This window comes from Trachurus japonicus, chromosome 13, assembly GCF_045865225.1.
Source record: "Trachurus japonicus isolate A0001 chromosome 13, Traja_1.0".
In the NCBI taxonomy this organism is placed as follows: Eukaryota; Metazoa; Chordata; class Actinopteri; order Carangiformes; family Carangidae; genus Trachurus; species Trachurus japonicus.
In genome coordinates this window covers 1862125-1880360 of record NC_140919.1, presented here as the reverse complement: position 1 = coordinate 1880360, position 18236 = coordinate 1862125, and the positions used below count along the sequence as shown (strand labels likewise).

The following is an 18236-nucleotide window of genomic DNA, read 5'->3' as shown; positions in this document are numbered from 1 at the left end:
ATAAACAAACCCCCGTGTATCCGGCGTGCGCGCCACCCGCTCCGCCGCATAGAAATACACAATGCAGATAGGCATATAGTTCTATAATCCACTGCTTTTAGGGGTGCGCCCTCTACTGCGCGCCAGGAGTTTAGCGGTTGTATTTTTTTTTGTTTCTTTTGGTCTTTTGACTTGAAATTTGGACTGCAGGAAGCCAAGACCTGTGGCTGTGGCCTAATTGTGTCTATAGCCTGCTGAGAGGTCCCTGAATGTCTGTACCCATGTCATTCTATAGGCAAACCTATGGGCGGGGAAACAATTTAATCATTCTAACCTTTGCCATTTTTGTCAGTAAAGTCACAGAATCAAAAAAACACCTTAACAGTAATCCTGAGAGTGTTACCTTTACAATGATACCAGGCACATCTCTGAATCTTAAACTATGTGGGATCTGTGCTGCTCACAACTTGGGCATGGCGTTATGGCAAAAAACATGAAAAATAGGGGCGTGCATTAAGAGGTTAAACCAAAAAAATAAAAAAAAATTAAAATCCTCGGCAGTGTGTGGGGGGGCCGCAGGATTTCACCACAAGAAGGGCCCATGGGTTTACAAAACCCACCAACCCTACGTCATCTACGCCACTGATGTGGTAGCTTCCTTAACCTGGCTAGCATGCCTGACCAGCAGCCTCTCTTTCGCCTCAGCTCCTTCCGCCGTCTCCTCCGCCTGCTGGTGCAGGAAGAGCCCGGTGGTCTTGCGACATCCTCCGGAATATTGTGAGCGGACTGGAATTCTGCTGAGACAGTCTTGCAGTGCTGTAATCCAATGTCGATGAGTTCATAGACTAGGTTTGTGAGACTCAAACAGGTCGTAACACAAAACATAGCACCAAAACGGAGAGCATACAGCCGCAGCACCAGCGCGTGCTGCCATCTTGCTTGTTACCTGGTCTTTTTTTACTAAAATTAACCAACTCTCTTTCTTCATTGCCTAAACCCAACCAATGGGACAATTACACTTCTCACTCAAAGACACAACTCAACTTCTCACTCAAAAATAGGCAAAAATATGTCAAGTCACTCACAACTCCACTTCCAGGTATGGGTACAAAAATTGCATGTTCCCTGGGTCCTTTTGGGGAAAAGCGGGGAACAAAGGACCCTTTTTTTAAAAGGGTTCTATGTTCCCCAGCCCCATACAAAGTGGGGAACATAGGACCTGGGGAACATAGGGACGATCTTATGTCTTATGTTGCAGCAGGTCTGGCAATCGCGGCAGGTGTGTCACGCCCCTTACCGGCACCTGTAGTGCAGCTGCGTCATTGGCTGCTAATGTGGACCTGTTCATATAGCCCCCACTGTTGTTCAGTTGCTCTCTCTCCTCTGCCTCAATATAAACACAGTTGAAGCTAGGTAGCTGAGCTACGTGGCTGACAACAGCGAACACTCATATCAAAACACATCGCTGTCAGGTCCGGGTTTTAATTTTCAGGTCCGTTAATAACTGTAGTAGGCAGCAGAGAGATTGGCAGCTTCTTTATGGGGAGTGTGGCTCTGACTTAGCTCCCCATACAGGAGCTTCCCCATCTCTCTGCTGCTACTACAGATAGATAGATAGATATGTATGTATAATTGTGCCCTCCCATGCATTCCATATGCCCCCCTTAAGACTTAGTTCTGGCGATGGGTCTGCTCTGAAATAAAGTCTGATCCAAACATCTGGAGAGACTCGGAGCACAGCTGCCAACAGCTGCTTTCATCACTGACATCTCTTCTCCTGAATATGACACAGTGAGTCATGATGAGACACTGAAGTCATCATGAGGAGAAACTCCTGATCTCAGTAGTTCATCACTGTGACTGATGAAAGCTGCACAGCTCATGTTTGAAACACTCTGAGATTTTGGCTTCAGTATAAACTGTGTTGGGACGAGTCAGACTGAGACAGAGGACGTCAGTGGAGTGGGCGGAGCTTCACTGTGGCCTACACCACCTCAGGTGTGAACGGGGCCATAGAAAATGTTCCAGCTCCTCCTCCTCTATCAGACAGTGTGTGTGGCTGCAGCAGCCTCTCCATACCTGAGAGACTGCAGTCCAGCAGACAGCAGCTTCACTCCTGAGGCTCCTGGATGGTTGTAGCTCAGGTCCAGCTCTCTCAGATGGGAGGGGTTGGAGCTCAGAGCTGAGGCCAGAGAAGCACAGCCTTCCTCTGTGACCAGACATCCTGACAGACTGAACACACACAACAATACACAGAAACCCTCTGTCAACACCTGCTGCTGTGTTCAAGTGGCATCAGATAAACAGCTGGATGGATGCTCACCTGAGAGTCTCCAGTCTACAGTGTGGACTCTCCAGTCCACCAGACAACAGCTTCACTCCTGAGTCCTGCAGGTTGTTGTTACTCAGGTCCAGGTGTCTCAGACTAGAGGACTGGGAGCTGAGGACTGAGGACAGAGCTTCACAGCTTCTCTCTGAGAGGTTACAGCTGCTCAGTCTGAAGAGATGCTCACGAGGAATGGGAGAAGAAAGTAGTTTATTATCTGTCCTGTTGAAAAGACAGAAGTGTTATTATATAGTGATGAATAAATCCAACTATCTCTACACTTACAGAGCTTTGTTGGAGGCTTTGACCACTGGCAGCAACCTCAGAAGAGCCTCCTCTGAAACAGAGTATTTCTTCAGGTCAAACTTATCCAGATCTTCTCCTGATGACAGTAAGATGAAGACCAGAGCCGACCATTGAGCAGGAGACAGTTTATCTGTGGAGAAACGTCCTGATCTCAGGGACCGTTGGATCTCCTCCACTAGAGAACGATCATTCAGTTCATTCAGACAGTGGAACAATTTGATGCTTTTCTCTGCAGATGGAGTCTCTTCAATCTTCTCCTTGATGTACTGGACTGTTTCCTGATTGGACTGTGAGTCACTTCCTGTCTGTGTCATCAGACCTTGTAGGAGATTCTGATTGGTCTCCAGTGAAAGACCCAGGAGGAAGCGGAGGAACAAGTCCAGGTGTCCATTTGGACTCTGTAAGGCCTCGTCCACAGCGCTCTGGTAGAAGTTTGTCTCTGCAGATTTGACTCCTGTTGTTTCAGTCTTCTTGGAAGTTGTTTGTTGTTGTGACATCAGGTTGAGTCCAGAGTTGATGAAGGTCAGATGAACATGAAGAGCAGCCAGAAACTCCTGAACACTCAGATGGACAAAGCAGAACACCTTGTCCTGGTACAGGCCTCTCTCCTCTTTAAAGATCTGTGTGAACACTCCTGAGTACACTGAGGCTGCTCTGATATCGATGCCACACTCTGTCAGGTCTGATTCATAGAAGATCAGGTTTCCTTTCTGCAGCTGCTCAAAAGCCAGTTTTCCCAGAGTCTCAATCATCTTCCTGTTATCTGGACTCCAGTGTGGATCTGTCTCAGCTCCTCCATCATACTTGACCTTCTTCAGTTTCAGATGAACCACCAGGAAGTGGATGTACATCTTAGTCAGGGTCTTGGGCAGCTCTCCTCCCTCTCTGGTCTTCAACAGCTCCTCCAGAACTGTAGCAGTGATCCAGCAGAAGACTGGGATGTGGCACATGATGTGGAGGCTTCGTGATGTCTTGATGTGGGAGATGATCTTTCTGGCCTGCTGCTGATCTCTAAACCTCTTCCTGAAGTACTCCTCCTTCTGTGGGTCAGTGAACCCTCTGATCTCTGTCACCATGTCAACACAGTAAGGAGGGATCTGATTGGCTGCTGCAGGTCGTGTGGTTATCCAGAGGTGAGCAGAGGGAAGCAGGTTCCCCTTGATGAGGTTGGTCAGTAGCACGTTGACTGAGGTGGACTCTGTCACATCAGTCAGGATCTCAGTGTTGTGGAAGTCCAGAGGAAGTCGACACTCGTCCAGACCATCAAAGATGAAGACCACCTGGAACTGATCAAACCTGCAGATTCCTGCTTCTTTGGTTTCAGAGAAGAAGTGATGAACAAGTTCCACCAAGCTGAACTTTTTCTCTGTCAGCACATTCAGCTCTCTGAAGGTGAAGGGAAATGTGAAGTGTATGTCCTGGTTGGTTTTGTCTTCAGCCCAGTCGAGAGTGAACTTCTGTGTTAAGACTGTTTTCCCAATGCCAGCCACTCCCTTTGTCATCACTGTTCTGATTGGTCGGTCTCTTCCAGGTGGGGCTTTAAAGATTTCTTCTTGTCTGATGGTTGTTTCTGGTCTGTCTGGTTTCCTTGAAGCTGTTTCAATCTGTCTGACCTCATGTTCATCATTGACCTCTCCAGCCCTTCCCTCTGTGATGTAGAGCTCTGTGTAGATCTGGTTCAGAAGGGTTGGGTTTCCTGCTTTAGAGATCCCCTCAAACACACACTGGAACTTCTCCTTCAGGACAGATTTGAGTTTACGTCCACAATCTGGACCAGGAGTTCCTGAGTAAACAAAAACAGTAAAATTCATAAAGAAAATATAACATTTTAATTCCTCTAAACAACGACTATATGAACATGTTTCCTTCCATGTGTTGATGTCAGTGAACGTCTCATTTGTCCTGTTGAATCTTTAGAGAAATCCTCTTACTGTGCTGCAGACGCTCAGCCAGCTCCTCCTGCTTCATCCTCCTCAGGAAGTTCACTGTGATCATCACTAATGCCTCTCTGCTGCTCCTCCTCTGCTCTTCATCCTCACCATCCAACACCTCCTCATCCTCCCTCTGACTCCCTGAGCATTCTGGGTAATCTGGACTCAGAGCCTTGTGGATCTTCTTCAGCTCGTTCTTGACAAAAGTGACCATGTTCTCCTCCAGCAGCTGGAACAGAAACTCTATGAGTAACAGCATCAAACTAAAACCATGGAGCCAAACATCAGATCCATGTTGGACAGACTGACAATCCACTGGTGTCAAAGTGCAGCATGGAGATGATGGTGAACACAACAGATGTAACAGCAGCTGTTGGACATGTCCTCACCATAAATATGGAGTCCAGGTGTGTTTGATGCTGCTGGGCAGACTGACCACTGGGAACCTCTGAGCTCTCCTGGTCCACTCTGTGGAGGAATCAGTGTCAAGTCAACACCAGGACAGAGAGATAATACAAGATGGACTTTATATGTCCCCTGAGGACGTTCACAACAGACAGAGACACTTTGGTTTCAGACCTGGTCCAACAACACGTCGTACAAATTGGTTCTTTTCTACAATAACCTGAGTCTGACTGTCAGTTACAGCTTACATCTGATCAGCTGATCCACGTCCTCCTTTAAAGTCAATGAAGAAGCTCTTTGAGTCGTCGCTCTTTAAAGACAGACAGCTGGGTTCAGGAGAGTCTGGTCTCTGCTGCTGGATCCTGAAACAACAACACAACTCATGTTCAACAGTTTTAGGTTTTCAACAGAATGTTGTTTTTAACATTGTGTTTTTGCTAAAAAACTAAATGTCACTTGATTTCCATCAAGTGCTGCTATCTTCAGTCTGAGCAAACTATTTAATAGTGGTTTATATCCCATAATTAAATACCAATCATCACTGAATATTAACATTTGCACTCTTTACTGCAGTTGGACTGTAACTCCCATTCAGTCAATCATGACACAAGGTGTTCTTCAAGTCACAGCCATTTATTTCTCTTGCAATCAGCCGAGGAATTGTCCAAGAATGTCGATAAAATGGCAACAAAATGTTGTAAGAACTCATTGGCCTTCTTAACTAAATGGAGTTAAGGACACTTATTCTTCTTCTTTCATACCGGTCTTATACTGCCCGCTGCTCACCTCATGCATGGTGAAGGTAAAGTGCGTCAAAACAAAACAACGTGACACCACTGATACCTGCGAACATTGGTTCCGCTATGTAAACAATACACAGTTCTGTTTAAAAGTAATTACATCCATATGAAATAACAAAAAATATAAAATTACTTGTGTTTTTAACTGCTATTTTTTTTATAATTAATTTAAATGATCTTAAATAGTATAACTGACTCTGATGGCAGCGTGAGGATGTTGAGGAAATTCCACTAGTGTTGCACCGATACCGATACTAGTATCGGGAGGGGCCCCGATACCGCACTAAAATGCTGGCATCGGTATCGACGAGTACAGAACAAATAATGCGCCGATGCCATTTATATACTAATATGAAACTTTGAACGCAGCGCCTTGTGTCCTTCTCTCCCTTCACTCACTGCACTCACTGCTGTGTGTGTGATCACGTGTTCAGTGCATGCCGTGCCAAGCAGCTATCCCTATTGGCCCTCTCCGGCCGCCCGGCCCCACTCCGGGCCAATGGGAGCAGGGCAACAGCCGCGAGGCAGCTTTTTCATGTTGAGGAAAAACAAACCAGCGTGCCACCGGAGAGAAAATGTCGGCGATTTGGAAATATTTCAACATAGAAACTCCAGCGAGTACAACAGCTACATGCAAGGTTTGCGGTCAGAAACTTGCGAGAGGTGGAACTAAAACGGCCAGTTTTAATACCTCGAACCTGATTAAACATTTGAAGGTAAAACATGTGAGCGAACACAACGAGTTTGAGGCGGCAGCAGCTGCGAGCAAGAGAAAGGGGGATGGACCACAGCAGCAAACCCTGGTCAATTCACTTCAGAGGAAGGAGCAGTGGGACGAGAAGAGTGAAGCAGCAAGAAAGATGTCCGAGAAAATTACTGAAATGACTGTGCTCTGTAACCTGCCCCTCTCATTTGTTGAGAACGTGGGATTCCGGCTTTTTATGGCTCACGCAGTACCAAAATACAAGGTCCCAAGTCGCAAATACATCACAGAGACGGCTGTCCCTGCACTCGAAAAGAAGGTGACGGAGCATGTTTCAGGGAAGCTAGAGAAGGTGGAGGCCATAAGCTTTTCTACTGATATCTGGAGCAGCCACGTCTCCCCACTTTCCCTGCTTAGTTTAACTGCTCACTGGGTGGACATTGAAACGTTCAATCTGGAAAGCGTGGTGCTGCATGCAAATGAGTTCAAAGGATCCCACACCGGTGAAGCAATTGCAGGAGCAATAGAGAATATGCTGCTGAACTGGAACATCCCCAAGTCAAAGGTAACGTTAGCCTATCTTGTCTAGAATTTGCCATTTTATCTTGTTTTTTCACTTGTCTTTTACTGAAAAAATTATAATGTATTATTATTATTATTATTATTGAAGGTCCATGCCATTCTTCGTGATAACGCCAGCAATATGAAGAAGGCGATGAGGGACCTGGGGGTGTCGAGCTTGGGATGTTTTTCCCACTTGATCCAGCTAGTGGTCCATGAGGGATTGCTGTCACAGCGGAGTGTAGGTGATGCGCTGGCGAATGGGAGAAAGATCATCGGGCACTTTAAGCATTCCCCACTGGCCACATCACGGCTGGAAACCGTCCAGACGGGACTGGGAATGCCAGTCAAACGACTAATCCAAGACGTCCCAACCCGCTGGAATAGTACATTCTATATGACAGCAAGCCTGCTGGAGCAAAAAAGTGCTATTTCAGTCTACGCGGCTAACCACCAGCTGCCAGCGACCCTGACCGCAAACGACTGGACCTTGCTGGAGAAAGTAAACACACTCCTGGCTCCATTTGAGGAGATCACCAAGCAGATCAGCTTCGCCACCTCCACCGCCTCAGAGGTAATTCCCTCGGTCGTTGTACTGAAGCGACTGTTGGCCAAAGAGACCACGGAGGACAGCGGGATAAAAACTATGAAGGCAACGCTTCTATCAGCTGTGGACACAAGATTCCAGACCGTTGAGGAGGAGCCCCTGTACGCTGTTGCAACCGTATTAGACCCGCGTTACAAAGACAGGTATGTCCAATTGTGTGCTGTTAAGTGTAAAGTTAAACATTTTGTGTTAGTGTATAAGTAAATGCAGCGCTAAATACAATAGCATATGAGCTAACAGCTATGTTATGCTAGCCTCTGTATCATGTGGACTGTACTGTGACTGGTTAATGATGTCACTGTGTGTGCGACACTTGCAAATCACAACAACTGATTAGAGTGGGCTAATCTTCTTGAATTATATGAATTAGAATCACAGAATATAATATTTTTGATATCCAAATGTTGCACCTTGCTTTATTACAAATGCATATTATTAATACACATTCATGTGATAAACTAGCCCATGTCTCACTCACCAGCACAAAGAACTATGGAAATATGCTGTTTATTCAACACATGTATTCTGTTTACTATGTTACTGCAGATACTTCACAAGTGCAGAAAGCAGCAAGCTTGCAAAGAGTGCACTGACCAAAGAGGTGGAGAAAAATGAGGAGTCTAGATCACTGCAGACTGAGGCGGCAGACCCAGCCAGTAAGGCCCCACGGATGGAAGCAGAGTCCAACACAAGTAGCAAGAGCTGCTTCAAGGGGCTGTATGAGGAAGTCCTGCAAGAGTATGATGCTGAACAAGGTGGGACTAGTAGCACAGCTACACAGGTACAGATAGAGACATATCTGGCAGAGAAAACCATCCACCGCATGGAGAGCCCATTCGAGTACTGGGGAAAGAATAAAGAACGGTTCCCCTCCCTGGCTTCTACTGCTGCCAGGTTTCTCTGCGCTCCCTCCACTAGTGTAGATAGTGAGAGGCTTTTCAGCACAGCTTCCAACATACTTGATGAGAAGAGGAATAGGCTGTTAGGAGATAAAGTCGAAACACTCATCTTCTTAAAGAAAAACCTGCCAATGTACTTAAACTTGAACCCCAAAGACTTGAATCCTTAAGAGGACTACTAGGGTTGTAACTTGTTGTCATAGGACACCTTTTATTTATTTTATTTTATTTATTTTCCCTGGCTGCACTTAGAGTGCACATCAGCCTAGACCTTACAGGAGGAAGTAATTTCTTATTGCAATTCTGATTTGTTCTCAGATAGGCCTTAATGCCATGCACTCTCTACCTCATATGTATATTATTTCTTATTTTAATTTAATTTAACTTTTTGTTGCACTACGATTTTACATGTTACATGGATATTGCACTATTTTGGCATATTCAATTATTGTCACCCATAACAGGTAGGCAATAAAAAAGTTCTTCTGGATTCACTGTGTATTAGTCTTTTTTCCTGTTTCACAAAGGTTTTTAAGCAGTTCCTGACCAAGCCATGATAGCAATGATTTTACATCCAAGTGAGTATGCAGTTCTTTAGTATTAGAAGAAAAAAAGCTTGTATATATATATATTTTTTTTTCAAACGGCGTGGTATCGGTATGGTATCGGTATCGGCCGATACTGCACAGCCGGGTATCGGTATCGGTATCGGGGGCCAAAAAATGGTATCGGTGCAACACTAAATTCCACCCTGAATAACAACAGCAGACATGGGTAAAGTAGCCAAAAATTGTACTCAAGTAAGAGTATAGTTACTTTAGAATAATGTTACTCAAGTAAAAGCAAAAAGTAGCCATTCAAACATTTACTTGAGTAAGAGTAGAAAGTACTTGGTGAAAAAGCTACTCAAGTACTGAGTAACTGCTGAGTAACCTCTGATTTGTTTGTTTAATGATCAGCGCGTAAATGTAGGCCTCATCAAATACACAAAAATATAATAGCAATGAAAAAATTCAGATATTGCCAAAGAACAACATTTAACAACTAAGACAATAGCCTAAACGACATTTTTTACAAAGTAAGCCACAATAACTTACATAGGCCTATCTATGAAAGATCTATGAACTGTCCATAAGCTCTTTGTGTGTGTTTGTATGTGTGTCTATGTGTGACCCTGTGTGTGTGTTACGTTTCGCGCCAGACAGTTCACGTCTCCACGTCGCCCATTAATCCCTGATCAGTGTTCACCTCGTCGGACATTATCCACGACATACCAGGGCTGACGTCATCCTAATCATTTACTCGCCGCAGTTTCTCAAATTTGAGGCGGAGTGGCCGTCCTGTGTACTGCGGAGATTTTGTGTGCGGTCATGTGACTGCCTGGCTCTGTCTGATTGGTTACACGGAGTCAAACGTCGCGAGTGGCTACATCTGATTGGTGAAACGCAGTCATGTGACAGAGGCTCGTATGTATCTCCATTAAAACATAAACAAACAATTTGCACATTGGATCGATAAGAAATACAAGTAAGTAGGTCCAGCAGCGACCGGAATGTAGCTCAATGTAACAGAGTAAAAGTAGCGCTTCTTCTGAAGAAATATACTCAAGTAAAAGTAACAAGTATGCTACATTGAAACTACTCTTTGAAGTACAATTGATCCAAAAAGTTACTCAAGTAAATGTAGCGCGTTAACTACCCATCTCTGAACAACAGGCACCCACTCCATGCCCTTGAGGCCTTCAGACTGACCACACACAGCAGCAGGCTTATCACTCTTAAATGTAAAACTGAGAGGAACCTCAAGTCCTTTTTAACAGCTGCCATTAGGCTTTTTAACTCACAGTAATCATGTGCCATTTGGCTTTTTAACTATCTACTGGAATCATGTGCCATTGGCTTCTTTTAACTCCTGTAATCATGTGATAGTGTCTCTCCCTTCTTTTTAAATCCTTTTTAAATCTTCTAAATCTTGTTTTAGACTGTGCTACTTTTACTCACTTATCCATTCTTTAACGGGTTGTGCAGTGTTGTTATTGTTATTGTTATTGTGTACAAACCATCCAAATCAAGGAGCATCTTCGTCATCAAAAGCAAGCTCTTGGACCTAAGATTCTTCATCAACAACGAACCAATACCAACCAAAGCCTTGGAAGATGCTATGATGCAAGCCTCAAAGATGGTGGCCAGGTCAAACAACTCGAGCAGGACGTAGGCAGGGACCTCAAGAAACTCGACCACTCCACGCTCCCTGGCAAACTAAAGCTGTGGTGCCTCCAATTTGGCTCGCTTCCCCAACTGATGTGGCCACTGACTCTCATCGACGTTCCCATCACAGCAGTGCAGAAGATGGAAAGAACAATCAGCGCCTAAGTGAGGAAATAGTTAGGCGTCCCTAGGTGTCTGAGCAACATTAGCCTATATGGACATGGTATTCTCAGTCTTCCCCTCTCAAGTCTTGTGGAAGAGTTTAAATGCTCGAAAGCAAGACTGGAGCTGACTCTCTCAGAGTCCCGGTACACTGTTCCACCAGAGCTAACATCAAGTTGGAAGTGGACTCCAAAAGAAGCACTGCAACAAGCTAAGTCAGCACTCCAGCATGCGGATATCGTGGGCCAAGTTCAGCAGGGAAAAGGAGGTCTGGGCTTAAGTAAGGACAGACCCCTGTGGAGCAAGGCAACACCAGCGGAGCGGCATAAGTTGGTGGTCCTAGAAGTCCGGCAGCAAGAAGAGGCTGTGAGATGCGCAAGGGCTGTCTCACAAGCGCGGCAGGGGCAGTGGATGAATTGGGAAGGCGTTGAGAAGAGGAAGATCAGCTGGAAGGATCTGCGGTAAATGGAGGCAGGTAGGACCAGCTTCCTTCTTAGAGCTGCATACGGCGTTCTTCCCTCACCCACAAATCTCCACCAGTGGTTGGGGCGAGGATCCACCGTGCCCCTTGTGCGCGACGCCAGCAACACTCAGGCACATCCTCACTGGCTGCAAAGTGAGCCTCTCGCAGGGCAGATATACCTGGAGGCATAATCAGGTCCTAAAATCCCTGGCCGCATCTATTGAGGTGAAAAGAAAAGCAACCATCTCCACTCCACTCAGAACACTTCCAGCAGTCCCGTCAGTATCCTTTGTCCGTGAAGGAGAACATCAACCAAGAACTCCAGCAATAGCCAGGAATGGCCAGTTGGAGGGCGCTCTGGACTGGGAAATGCTCGTGGATGTCGGCCAACAGCTCACAATACCTCCTCAAATAGTAACCTCCACCCTAAGACCAGACATGGTACTCTGGTACTCCAACATCTTGCGTGTTGTCTACTTCATTGAGATTACAGTACCATGGGAGGACGCCACGGATGAGGCCTATAAGAGGAAGATGCTGCGCTACTCAGACCTGAAGGCAGAGGCTGAACAGAGAGGCTGGAGAGCGACAGTCCGCCCAGTAGAAGTTGGCTGTCGAGGTTTCATTGCAATATCTACTGTCAGTCTTCTCAAAGAGCTGGGGGTCTGCGGCCAAGCTCTGCGCCATAACATCAGGGAAACATACTTGCCAACATTGGGTTGTGAAAAATAGGGAGATTTTTTTCATTGGTGTATCAGGGTTCATTCGTCAGGTGAGCCTATAAATTGTCGTCATTTCTTGCCTTGTATTTTAAACTTGATGAAGGAAACTTGTTCTGAAACTGTTGTTCCTTTGACACTCAATAAATGATTCTGTTTACCATTGAGGACAATGAAAAAATTAGCAGTTTTAATTGTTGAAATGAGTAGGCTACCAGAAGGCTGACCAAAGGTGATCCTGTAGGCGTACCGGAAGATGCATATCTGTAAAGTCAGAAGGGGTGAAAAAGGGAACAGACAACATTTGCTTCAGACTAAAAAAAAAAAGAAAAAAGAGCACATTTAGTACTGACTGAAGGCAAGAATGGCTGGAGTGACGCTTAAAATGAACTCAGAACTGGTCTAGTGGGGAGCAGTGGCTGGTGGGCAAAAACAAATCTAGGGTCTGGACCAGCCATTCAAGGGCCCGTTTCCTCTGCTATGCGGAGGGGCATGTCTGTGGAGCGGTGCACCACGGACATGCACGGAGGCGGGGGGGATGAAAAAAAAACGAAACCGAATGCGCGCCGCCACGTCCGCTTGGTCCGCTCGTGCCGACATCGACAGCGGGGCAGGCAACCGGTCACTGCAGGCATGTGCAGGCAGGCCAGGGTTGCCAGATACTGCAACAAATATCCCTCACAATCTCACTTGTTTCCTTCACTGAGATTAGCGGGAGAAATTACTGACAGGAAGCATCGTGGGAAATAGGGTTAAAAATCGGGAGTCGCCTGCGTAAATCAGGAGTGTTGGCAAGTATGGGGAAACATCAGAGACTGCTAAGCGCTGCAGCTGTGGCTATGGATAAGGAGGAAAGACCCCAGGTGGGCTCCAAGAAGCTAGCAGAGGGTGTATTGTGAGTTAGGGCTGCCACGATTAGTCGACTAGTCACGACTACGTCGACTATTAAAATCGTCAACAACTAATTTAATAGTCGATGCGTCGTTTCTTTTCTTTTTTTTAAACTTTGTTTTTCTCTCAAAACTGCTGGGGCACCTTCCACACACGCACCCACCGTTGCAGCCGCGCACCACACATACACACGTGCACTCACTCACTCAAGGTGAGTTTACAGGTGGTCTCTCTCTTTTCTCTCTCTACCTGTCTTGTCCCTCATCAAGCGGCACCGGTGTAACCCCCCGCCCGCCCCCCCGCCGCCGCAGCAGCCACCGCTCCTCTCCCTCTCTCTCCCTCCCTCTCTCTCTCTCTCTCTCTCTCTCTCTCTCCCTCTCTCTCTCTCTCCCTCTCTCTCTCTCTCTCTCTCTCTCTCTCTCTCTGTCATTTTAAATGAGAAGCGCTACTAGGAGCGGTACCGCCGCTCCACCGTTTTAAATCACGGACTGAAAAACAGCCGTTCGTCATTTAAAAATAAAATCGCGGACTTTGAGACTCGGTGTTGGAGAACTAGAACGTTACCGCGTCTGGTCACAGCGTCCTGGTCACGTAATGAGCGGCGCTCATCTTAACGAGGAAGTCTTCTCTCCCGGTGTAAATCTACGTCAATATTTTCCGGTAGCTTCTCATCACAGTCCACACCTTGCAGAGTTTGAGCTGCAGCTCAGTTTCACTTGTTTTCATTTGACAGTTTCACACAGAACTTTCTGGTGGAGTCTTTCTATGTTTCTCCTTCTGTGACAGCAAAAAAAATTTTCAGACAAGACGATTGTCTTATAAACTATTGATTTTTTTTTAACAGAACGACTCCTATTATTTACAATGAGCACAAGTTATATTTGATTGATAGGCCTACCAAAACTTTATTATTGTGAATAATTCCTTAGTTTCAGGTGTCCACCTCATTTTATTTAAATGTAGCTATGTTTAATGCCAGAGACAAATGAAGGAAAGACAAAAAACCTTCAAGTATTTATTTTGGTGTTGTTTAGGCCAGTGCCTTATCCTTATTTTACTCAGCTGTTTGTACTTTATGCTACAGTTAAAATTGCATATTTCATTAAAAGTTTAATGAACTATCATCTTAATTGTCTTTATTTTTAGTTAGCATATACCTTAAACACTTCAAGCTGAAAGCTAATGATGGTATATAAGAGCAGCTGCATGCTGGTGCGATAAGCTGTATGTTTTACATTCAATTTACGCATGATCCGATTAGTCGACTAATCGAAAAAAATAGTCGGTGACTAGTCGACTATCAAAATAATCGTTTGTGGCAGCCCTATTGTGAGTAAAAGGCCAAAACACCCAATGACGCCGGGGAATACAACTGAAGATGTGTCCCAACTCCTTATTGGTGGGGGCCACCTGGGGTCAATCCCGTGTGCATAAGACCTTTCAAGTATTAGGGATTACCATCATGTCCTACTTTCAAACTCTGTGTATGATGTGTGTGTGTGGTCTGCTGTGGTAACAATGTAATTTCCTGCAAAGGATTAATAAAGTATCTTTTTTAACTTTAGCTACATGGACAATGTGTGTCTGAGTTATAACTCAGATTTAAATGAGAATCATTGAAATGTGATTCCACAGGAAGATCATTCCACAGAAACTCAAAAACGTTGAAATGTAGTTTTGTCTCTTACATCTGATCAGCTGATCCATGTCCTCCTTTAAAGTCAATGAGCCCCTTCTTTGAGTCATCACTCTTTAAAGACAGACAGCTGGGTTCAGGAGAGTCTGGTCTCTGCTGCTGGATCCTGAAACAACAACACAACTGATTAATGTGCAAGTTGGAGAAAAACTGATGAAAAATATCTTCAACCTTTTAATAAACACAACAACTGACTTTTAGAGAGAAAAGTCTTTCTGACTGTTTTAAACTCTGACCTTTGACCTCTGGTCTGGCTCTTGGTTTTAGAGGGAGGGGCTCCCTCCTCTCTGTCCTCACACTGATCCATGCTGCTGAGCTCACATCCACATCAGCTCACACACACTTTGTAGCTTCACCTGCAGAGGAAACACACATCATTCATCTGCACAGCAGCTCACATGTCCATCATGTCTCCAGCTGCTCCTCCACTGATTGGCTCTTCTTCTCTGCTTCATATCAGTGTCAGCTGAATGCAGTCACACAGCAGTGAGGAAGAGGAAGCTGCCATCAGCTGCTGTACTTCTACTATCAGTCCACTAGATGGCGTCATGAAGCTGCAGCCCAGCAACATGATCCATGGACCACTGTTTCCATCCACTGACACACAAGGACTGAGATCCACTGAGTTGATGTGACACAGTCTCTGTGTGGACAGCGTCCCTGTAGAAAACCACTGGATCAAACAAGCTACAGCTGATTATTACACACACAACAACTGGGCCAAGACTTATTTCACCTCACAGCTCCACTATCACAACATTCAGTCATTTCACTCACACTGGAAATTCAAAGAGAGAAAAACACTCTCCAGCTGCCACTGACACCCATAGTTTAATCTTTTAGTATTAAATTGTGGGGGAGACCAGGGATGGTTGGAACATGTTTGTAATTTCTGCCTGAATCGTGGAGCTCTTTTAAACCAGTGCATTCAAAATGTGAGACAATATATTGTCCCACATTTCCATTTAATACTAAATGACTGTTAGTTGTTAACACAAACAGTTGAGTTGGTTGAGTCTCAAACACAAGAAGTGAGATGTTACAATTCACCCCATCGTCTGGGTTAGTTGGAACACACCCTGGGGTGAGACGTATCATTATTAAATAAATGTTATGACAAAAACTTGATATTGAAAGCTTTTTATTCAACCCTTAAAGAAGGGAGTCACTTGTTGAGTAATGCACATTTCCTTATATGGAAAGCCTTGTAGAAATGGTGGGGTGTTTGCATGTCAGAATAGCGGTATGTCAGAATGTTGGTATGTCAAAGCGGTGGGATGTCGGAGCGGTGGGATGTCGGAATGACAGTATGTAACCCTTCAGCAGAGCAGAGCAACAAGCCTGCCAGCAGAAACCAAACACAGCGCCAGGTTTGAATGCAGAGTAAAATGTCGGATTCACAATCTTTGGTTTTATTTTGGAAGTTGTGACTATCTGTTCAACATGAACTCTGTATGAGCTCCGTCGCTGCAGCCTGAGCGAGGTCGCTCTGCACACAGCACACCGCGGCTCCGCTGAGCTCCAGACCCGAGTCTTCCTGCTTCTCTCCCCAACACACAGTACCCTGTGCTGGGCCGTCCGGCATGACCAGTCTCCCTCCAGCTCTGGAGCTTTCAGTTCCTGCGGTCCCGTTGCCGCCACCGTGCACCAGCTACTGGTAATGTCGGTGGAGCCAGTTGCCGTCGTCCCCGTAATTACCGGTAGCCTAACTGGTGTACTAGCGTCGCTGCCATTAGCAGCTCCAGAGCTGGAGGGAGACTGGTCGTGCTGTGTGCAGAGCGACCCCGCTCAGGCTGCAGCTGCGCCTGGAAGCGGCTGTGTGTCGGGGGGAGGATCAGGGAGACTCGACGCGGCACCGGTACCGGTAATAACGGCGGAGACACATTCTGTGCTTCTGTACTGTTCTTCTCTGAATCCTAGTGGGCTTTCAGCAGCAGACCGGCCGGGGGTGGGGGGCAGCAGGCGCTGAATTCATGGGTTCATGCGTCTGTGGCTGAGCAGCTCAGGGCGGTTACAAACCACTTGTAGTTTCTAAGCGGAGGGGGTGGGGACGAGGACGATGAGGAGCTGGGGAGTCGAGGGGATTGGATGGAGGGTACGAGAGAGAAATTGACCAATAGGAGCCATCCAGGCTGCATGGCTCCTATTGGGCAAGTCAGGCAAGTTACGAGCTACAACTGGTAAACTGGAGTACATCAATCTAGTACGAGTTCACAGGTAAGAAGTTACGAGTTTGACTGTATGTTCCAACGGGCAACCATAGGAACGGGTCAGAAAAACACAAGTTACGGGGTGCCTGGAACACACCGTTACTATAGGGCCATGACCACCATCTAAATGGCATTAATAATAATGATCCATCTTTCAAATCGTAGACCTAACTGTAACTAGCAGACTGTAGAGTAGGCTGTGCATAAAATGTATTAATTGTCAACATATATCCCCAGTACACACTCATTCACATTTATATGAAAGTACATTAGCTTAGCTTTTAAGTTTAGTTAGGTGGGAAAAAGCGTTGCCTATACCTTTTTCTGACAACATTTGGTGATAGAAGTAGTGTTGCCGAGTGCACACGGGACCCTCCATTACAGTAGCAGTAGGTGGTTTTGTTTGTAGACAATTAGACAAATTATCTGAAATACATTACCCTGTTGAGACTGTTGGCACCTGCTGTGATCATCTTCACTGTTGCCTCATTCGACAGCTGTGCTGACAAACAGCGCCCCCTACAGTGCAATACTCCTTTGGTATATTGATTATTGTTTTCTAAAGATCATGTTTGCATATGAATTGGATTATATTGCAAATTTTCTCAAAATAACAAGAGGAGGTTCAAAGAATAAGGAAGCACTTTGGGGGAAAAAAATCCGATTTTACCACCTTTAGAAAACAGTCATGAAATGAACAAAAAAAATCATTTCCTAAGCTGACAACCTGGCTAGAATACATGTTGAGGGGTCAATTATTGACACTGGATAGGTTGTCAGCTTGTACCCTGAGGTGTCCGCATATCATCCGAAGAGTTAAAGCAGATATCAGTGGAATGTTTTTGTTAATATAAGTCCTAAATAGTCCTATTTTCCGTCAGCAATCACTTACATGAAGTATTTCAGCCTAAACACGAGTCTCTCCGTCACTCTGCTCTGCTGTAACCCGAGGAGAAAATTTTCCTTGTGGGATACAAGTGTTATCCAATGAGGGGAGAGAACGGCATGAAGGGCTGTGTGTGCAGCCAAGGGATGCGCGTGAATGTGGTGACGTAGCACGAGGACCAATTGATGCCTGACAAGGGCGGGGGCTGCTAACTCATGGTGCGTTCAAGGAAACTCGTACTTTGTGTTTTTCCTTCCTGTGAAGTCATACCAGTTCGATCTGGTACGAGTTCACGGGTCGGAAGTTACGAGTGGCCGTTATAGGGAACTTTCACAGACAACAGGACGGTAAAAACACGAGCTACGGGTTACCTGGAACGCTACCAAGTCGTAGTTGTGACTTGAAGCTGTAACTTACGGTTTCAAAAGCCTGCCTTGAACGCAGCATTAGCCGAAACGGCCGTGAAGCTGATATCTGCTTTAAGT

At 45.6% G+C, this 18236-nt stretch overlaps 2 protein-coding genes across 2 annotated transcripts in view; both read right to left on the bottom strand.

The window, feature by feature from the left end:
- LOC146975212 (protein NLRC3-like) overlaps positions 1–18236 on the bottom strand; it is a 347620-nt gene that overhangs the window by 8535 nt on the left and 320849 nt on the right. The window lies entirely within an intron of this gene.
- Positions 2058–4483, bottom strand: LOC146975228 (protein NLRC3-like). Its single transcript, XM_085794579.1, has 3 exons — positions 4470–4483; positions 2303–3997; positions 2058–2211 (listed from the first exon to the last, which is right to left on the bottom strand). Exons 1-2 carry the CDS (start codon positions 4481–4483, stop codon positions 2587–2589), a joined length of 1425 nt encoding a protein of 474 aa, XP_085650705.1. The 3' UTR covers positions 2058–2211; positions 2303–2586.